Below are 7,610 nucleotides of genomic sequence, written 5' to 3'. Positions count from 1 at the left end.
TATTCTATTCTATTCTATTCTATTCTATTCTATTCTATTCTATTCTACTCTACTTTATTCTATTCCATTCCATTCCAGACAACAACTCCATGGGAATATGCCCCCTCATCTCCCCATTCTTGCCATGGAGGAATGAGACAGCAGTATAGATAGAATGCCAGAGGAGGAAGTGCCCAGAGCTCACGGAGGAGGGCATGAAGGTGGAGGCCTAGGATGGGGGAGAGGCGGGGGGGGGGGACACTGGAAGGAAGAAATCAGCCCTTAGTTTAGGAAACCTTTCTGCTCCAGGGCCAGGCTGTCGAGGGGCTTGCTGTCACCACCTCCCCCACCCTCCTCGTCCTCGCTCGGTGGCAGCACATAGGACTCATCCACTGGCAACAGCTCCCTGGATAGCTGGCCATCATCCTCCTCCACCGCCAGCCAGCGTTGGCACGGAAAGTAGTACCTGTGGGAATGAGGAAAGGTGGAAATGTCTCCTTGGGACGGTCTCATGAAGGAGCAGTCATGGGCCATGAAATGAGAGGCCCTGGTGGGGCTCAAACCCTCCCCTGCCCAAGCCCCGGCCCTCATAGCATTGCCCTCCAATTCTACCCAGCCTGGGCATCACCCCACGAGAGTCCCTTTCCTAGAGGAGACAACAAACAGGGGGACATGGTCCTCAGATAGCCCACTGAAAATGGCTACGTGGTGGTGTCTGGAGCATAGCAGACCCTCAATCAGGGTCATATTGGAGGTGTCTGGAAGAAGAGGGGCGTCTGGGGACTGTTCTAGTCTTTTCTGGCATTAATCTGTCAGCCAGATCTACTTTAACAAAGAGTGTTGTAGGTGTTCAATACCTAAGTGTGGAACTAATGGATTTTGACGTCAAGCTTCTGGAAGGTACAAAGAGTATGACTAAGTGGCCTACACAGAAGACAGCCGGGGCCATCGAGGGAAGGGAGATCCAAGTGACTCCTGGCTCTCCCACTTAGCATAGTCATGCAACCTTGAATAAATTTCTTTACCTCTCTGAGTTCGCATTGCCAGATTTAGCCAATAAAATCACAGGTCTTCCAGTTAAATTTAATATTAGATAAGCAATGAATACTGTTTTAGTGTAAGTGTGGCCTCTCCAGTATTTGGGATATATTTATACTAAAACGTTATTTGTTGCTTATCTGAAATTCAAATTTAATTGGCTATATTTTATCTGGCAACCCTATTCTGTACTTCAGTTTACTGTTCTGTAAAGTGAGGATAATATTGCCTGTTTTATAGGCTGTTGTAAAAGTTACATTAGCTAAACATTTAAAGTGCTTATAAAAATGCCTGGCTCTCAGTAAGAATTTGCTGACTCTATTGTTGCTATTACTATCTGTATTTCCCGTTCTTTCTCCTCAGCGCATGCCTGGGAACTCCGTAGGCTGTGGGCTGGACTATTCCCCTTGGACCCCAAGCTCCCAGAACAACTCAGAGGGTCTGAGACCACAGCCCATCTCTAAACCGGGGCATTCCACCCGGTGTGTGCCCCTCCCCTATCGCTGTCCAGATGCATAAGATGCATTCAGGGACTGGTCAAAGTCCGGAGGGGTGGGAGCAGTGTAGCCTGAGGGTCTCTTCTCTGTCTGAGCCCCACATTCTCCTGCAGTCCTCAGTGACTCCCAAGGTCGACATGTTAGAGGAGCAGAACCAGAGAGCGCTGCCTCAGCCCGTGGGCTCGGATGGGGTGCGGAGCTGGCAATTTTTTATTGCCGGACGTGGACCTAAAGGGTGAGAGGAACTCAACCTAGGACAACATAGACTAAATTGTGAATAAATTAGTGTTTAAGTGAAAAATGTATATTGTTCCACTTCTCAGCCTTTAAATGTATGAATGGGAAAGTTAAACTTTTATTCAACCAAATAACTTATGAATAATAGGCTTTAGCTCTAAATTATGGCCAATTAAGGGAAAGAGACAGAAATAAAGGAGTAGGGTTGAGGCAGAGACAATGAGTGTGTGGGAAGTCGGAGAACAAGGACAGAGGGAGAGAGACGCACGAAGAAAGATCCACGGAGACTTACATCGGGGCACAGAAACAGCCAGAAAGACAAAAAGGGGGAGCCGTAAGCCCTCCCACACCCGCGAAGAACGCATGCGCTCAGGGAATCGGGCTGGCTTTCCTGGAGCGCCAGCCCCGCTGTCCCTGAGATTGCAGAACTGCGACATTGAAGTCCATCAGCTCGCACACAGCTGCGGCATCCGCGCATCCAGCTCCCTGCGTGGGGCGAACCAGAGCGGGCGCCAGGACTGGTCTGAGTGCTGGGCGCTAGCCTCGGTCCTCGAGGCGCCAACAGGCACTCACAGAAGGTTGGGCTACTGACCGCTGCCCCTTCGTCCCACAGAAAGAAATCCTGCTCAAGCAGGTCTCAGGGTCCTGGGCAGGGGAGTAGGCAGGAATATTTAGGGAGCAAAGGAGGAGAGAGGCGTGCAGTTGTTCTGACCGGATGTGTTTGCCCCTCTGCTTAAACAGGGGCAATGGGAGGAAGGAGCCAGGACTTGGGGGAGCTGGAGGTTTAAAGGGAACGTTGAAACAAAGCTTGGGACTGCTACAAGTACACGTTTCACTTGGAAGTAAGAATTGAATGAGCAGACTGCAAAATTGGATGTTGTAAACTGTACTTAGTTTTGAACGGACTTTCCCACTTTGTGCATGGACTAAAGGCTGGACCACATCAGGTCTAAGTCACCTGGTGATGCTGGTAGAGTGTGTGGCAGCAACAGCACGGGTCTGGAACTCAGGAACTTTGGGTTTGTGTCCCTACTCTTCCCCTAAAGTGCTGCGTGGCCCCTAGGCCCCAAGTCTCCTGACCAAGAAGGCTGGGTAAAGTCATCTGTAAGGTTTTTTCTGTCTCAACGTTCTGTGACCCCCAAGCTCCCTGGAGGAGTGAGGGGTTCCAGAGAACTCCTTGCTGGGTGAAACTTAAGGGGAAAAGTTCTGATAATGTTTTTGTTCAACCCTCCCTGGAAGGCCCACGCAACATGTTTGCCCAATGTAATGGAATTCAAGGATAGCATCTGTCTTCAATGATTCTGGATCTTAGGGGACCCCCCCCCCCCACAAGCCATCAGTCAGAGCAGGAATCTATGTCTTGGGGCTGAGAACAGAGGTGGAGAAAGCATAGAGTGTCAGACTGAATGTGGACAGACCTCAGGATGCCAAATACATTCCTAACTTGTGTGGCATTTGCCTCTTCCTCTTTGAAAGTGAGAGCATTCTATTATATTGCAGATCAGAAATGCAGCTAGAGTATTAAAAGAGAAAGGAAGACGGGGCATAGCCTCATTTAATCAACAAGTCAATGGATGTGGAAGGGGTGAGAAAGCAGCAGAGCCAATGAGCAGATGACTCAACAAAGATGTACTAATTCCAGACCATATACCCCCAAATATCCCACCATTTCTGCCATGTGTTGTGAAACCCCAACATTAGAGGCTTAGAGTTTTGGTTATTGAAGGACTTAGAGTTTTTAAGTCCCTTGATGATGTATTTAGAATCTCTTGGCTATAAGGGATCTTTAAGAGCAAGTGCATGGCCAGTCACATCTCTTTCCAATACAAGGATGACCATGGAAGCATCCGTTGATGAAAAGCCTCCATCACTCTGGGTTCCTGAGTGATCATATTGAGCAAAGTCCCCTGATGCCCAGCATTGGATGTGTAGTATGAGCAAGAAATAAGCTTCTGTTGTGTTAGGCCACTGACTTTGTAGGGCTGTTTGTTACTTACCAGAACCTAGCCTATTCTGACAGATACAACTTGAGACATCAATATGGCAAATATTCTCAAATAAATGGTCACTGAAGTGATGAAAGTGGAAGAAGTTGCCCAGGAAGTGTATATTTAATTATCTGTCTCCCCTGCCAGGCAAACCATAAGCCCATGAGCTCAGGGTCTCCTTGCTCATTGCTATGTCCACAGTCCCTGGCATACATAGGTATCCATAAATATCAACAGAATTGAAAGGCGTTGTCTCCTCTCCAGGTGAAACATCCTCATTTCCTCCTTCAAAATTCCTACAATAACACCTACGCTTCTTAACGAGCCATCATTCCTTCTTGAAGATGCATTTTTTTGCCCCTAACATTCCCCCTAGAATGTGGAGACTAAAGCCAAACCAGGAATTGTCTGAGCAGAGCAGAGGAGAGCAGAGAGGACCAGCATCTCCTCGTTCTAAACATGATGTATCTGTCAACATGAAAATCTATGTGACACTTTTTTAAACTGTCATCTTTTCAGAGTGGCCAAGGGGTGGTCCTCTCAGGCTAGAGGAGGCAGGATAAACTGCAAACCACCATTAAAAAGGCTTTTCTGCATCATCTTGATCACCTCCTGCCAGTTTGGGATTCCTATAAAGGACGCCAAGTACTCTCTACTTGAAAAAAAAAGAGTATTCTCTTTCTTGGTGATTAAATTGCAGATCAATAAACCTTCTGTGCCACCTTCCCACCCCTCATCCCCTTCTCCTGGTATTTCCAGCTCAGGCTTAGCTGCTCTCCAGAGCAGTCTTGGAGGCCACAAGGGTTGGGAGTGGTCCTGCTGAGAGTGCTATCCATCTCCAGACATCATAGCTCCTGGACCACTCTAAGCGCTCCCTGGGTGACCTTAAAGTGGGTGGCAGGGCCTCCAGGGTGTCACATACTCTCCCAAGCCCATCTTCTCAGGAAAGCATCTCCCATAGGTGCCTGACCCCTGCTGGAATCTCCCTACTCCTTCCCTCTGTCTTTCTCTCTCCTTCTCTCTGTCTTGCCTCTCAGCCTCCGGAAGTCCTTGCCATGAAATCCAGCCAGTCACGAGCTTGGATATGTTCTCAAGTGACTTGGATAGATAAAGTAACTTTCCCAAGGCCACAGAAGCCTGAGCAGAGACCTACCTGGAGGAAACATGAACCATTGGGGGAGGAAGTGCCAGGGAGAGGGAACAGCAGATGCAAAGGCCTTGATGTGGGACCATGTCTGTTGGGTTCCAGGAATAGCATGGAGTGAGCAAGAGGGAGACCAGGAGTAAGCGATAAGGAAGGGGCGGGGGGCAGGCCACTGGAAGTGCTCTGGCTTTACTCTGAGTGAAACTGGAGACTTTGCAGGTTGTTGAGCAGAGGAGGGACACCACCTTGAGGTCTGGACTGCTGTAGACAGTAGGAGGGCCCGGGTGAAGCAGAGGGATCAGTGAGGAGGCTTTGACCAGGGGCTGGGGAAGATGGGGAGATAGAGTCTGACTTGCTTTCCTGAAAAAAGAACCAGCCAGTGGATTGGGAGTGGAGCATGAGAGGCAGAGAGGAGTCGAGGACGTCCAGCTTGCTCGAGGCAGGTGACTGGGCCAGGGCAGTCCAGGGAGAAGTCCGAGTTCGCTTATCCTTTTGGCTGCCAAGGCCTTATTCCTGAGCTAATAAAGGTTCTGGAAGGGCCCAAGCACTGTTGGGAAGGTGGCATCTCTGAGATAGAGAAAGAGAGAGAGAGAGGAGATTCACTACTCTGATTGTTTCCTCTGAACGTCCGTAATTTTGCCTATCTCCCGGAGCAGGTTTCGCTCAGAGTCACTCTCGGCTTGTAAGTGGTTGGAGCCAGCTCATCACAGAGCCCTTAACTGCTGCTTCAACAAAGACGTGTAAATGCACAACACCAACAAGAAAGGAAGAGGAGGAGGTGAGGGAGCAAGGAGTGGAGGAAGGAAGGAAAAAGGGAAAGGGAGGGGAAGAAGAGAGACGAGTAACTAGAAGATTCCATTCACAAGAGTAATAAAAATAAAAAATACTTGGGCATAAACTTAACAAGAATGTGTAGCAGCAATGTGTAGAAAATTGTAAACATTACTGAGATACCTAAAGGAACGCTTGGATAAATGGAAATATGTACCTAGAGGGTAGCACTTAATGTTCTAAACATGCAATTCTCCACGCATACATTTAATGAAATAATCAACATTCCAATAAGATATTTTTTTAAATCACTTAATGTCTTGAGTTGCAAAGGCAAGAATAGCTAATATTTTTAAAGAATAATGAAAGAAGAAAAGTACTGACAGATATTAAAATAGATTATAAAGCTACAATAATTTAAAAATTGTTGGGCTGGCCCAGAAATGCCAAATCGATGGGACAGAATTAACTGACCCTAACCGAGCTGCAAGGGGAAGCTAGGAATGTTCACAGTGTGTGGCTGTCCTCACGTTTTTTGCAGTATTTTATCCTTTTCAAGCTTAAATGCCTTAGATTCTCAGAGCACCTTGAGAAGTAAGTTGGTCAGGCATCATTAAGCCCATTTATCAGAAGAGCAAATGAAAGCTCATGAAGGTGGAGCAACTTGTGCAGGGCGTCCTGGTGAATTTTTAGCAGCGGATCTACCCCAGGTCAGGACCCTGGTTCCAGCCATGGGGTACGCCGTCACAATGACCTCACGGAAATCCATGACATCAGGCTGTGTGTGAGCTGTGCCTCCGTCTCCCCATCTGGAGCAATCTTTTGGGTTGGTGGGGCAGGGTGGAGGTGGGAGACGGGGTGAGCCCCCAAGAAGGGGGCATGCTCCAAGAGACACCAGGCTGCGGGCCAAGAACTTGTCTGATTAACCAATATTTATTTACTGGGTGCTCACCACATTCCAGGCACTGGCAGGCCCTCAGCAGCTGCACGACCCACTCAGGATCTTGCCTGCTTCCCTCTCTGCCTCCGTTGGCCCCTCCCCACCACATCTCAGGGACTTCTTTCATGTCTACTCTCCTTTGGCTCCTTTTGCCCAAGAGGCAATGTGGTCTCATAGTGGAAACACATCAGATTTATCATTGATGGTCTGGGGTTCTGGGTCTGGGTCTGGCACAGTTTGGCTCTGGGGCTGCGGCTTCACCTCCCAGGGGCGTGGTTCCTCCAGCTCTCAGGAGGGCAATACCCGTTTCCCCACCTAGTTCACGATGGTCGCTGTGAATCTCGAGGAGGGGCCAGAAAAACTGACCCGCCACCTGCTTATGTACATCCCACAAGCTACGCATGGACTTTACATTTTTAAATGGCTGAAAAAAATCTAAAGAATAATAATATTCTGTGACCTGTGAAAGTTACATGAAATTCAAGTTTCAGCGTCCATAAATAACGTTTTGTTGGAACACAGCCACATCCATTCATTTAGATATCACCTGTGGCTGCTTTCCTGCTGCAAAGGCAAAGTAGAGTAGTCAAGACAGAGACCAAATGGCCTCCAAAGCCACAAATATTTCCTATCTGGCCTTTATGGAAAAGGTTTGCCTACCCCTGGTCTAGAACACTGAAACAATGTACTGGAAGTCGCTTTACACATGGAAAGACTCATGGGTGACTAAGTCTAGACATGGAGACTGGGCCAGTGAAGGTCTGGCGGGGACAGAAAACCCGACTTTCTGAATTGCCGGACCTCGGTGACTGGATTGGACGTTTTTACCAGACTGTCACCTGACAGGGCAAGTGGCTCCAGGGAGCTTCCCAATGAGGGAGAAGGGAGGTGAGCAATGCCCACCCAGCCACCTACATGGGCCAAACCCTCTCTGACCATGGCAGACATCACAGCCACCCCCCCCCAGCCCTCTTTCCAGGACTATCTTAGAGGCAGGCATGGCCTTCCCTCCCTCC

General features: G+C 48.6%; 1 protein-coding gene across 1 annotated transcript in view; it reads right to left on the bottom strand.

Annotated features, from left to right (window-relative positions):
* The window catches only part of LOXHD1 (lipoxygenase homology PLAT domains 1), a 169,384-nt gene that overhangs the window by 67,024 nt on the left and 94,750 nt on the right, over window positions 1-7,610 (bottom strand). Inside the window, exon 22 of the mRNA XM_046672168.1 lies at window positions 276-445. Within this exon, the coding sequence (XP_046528124.1) occupies window positions 276-445 (170 nt within the window). The remainder of the gene's footprint in view (window positions 1-275; window positions 446-7,610) is intronic.

This window comes from Equus quagga, chromosome 9, assembly GCF_021613505.1.
Source record: "Equus quagga isolate Etosha38 chromosome 9, UCLA_HA_Equagga_1.0, whole genome shotgun sequence".
Lineage (NCBI taxonomy): Eukaryota > Metazoa > Chordata > Mammalia > Perissodactyla > Equidae > Equus > Equus quagga.
Note: the sequence above shows the minus strand (reverse complement) of the source record. Positions and strands in the feature narration are given on the sequence as shown.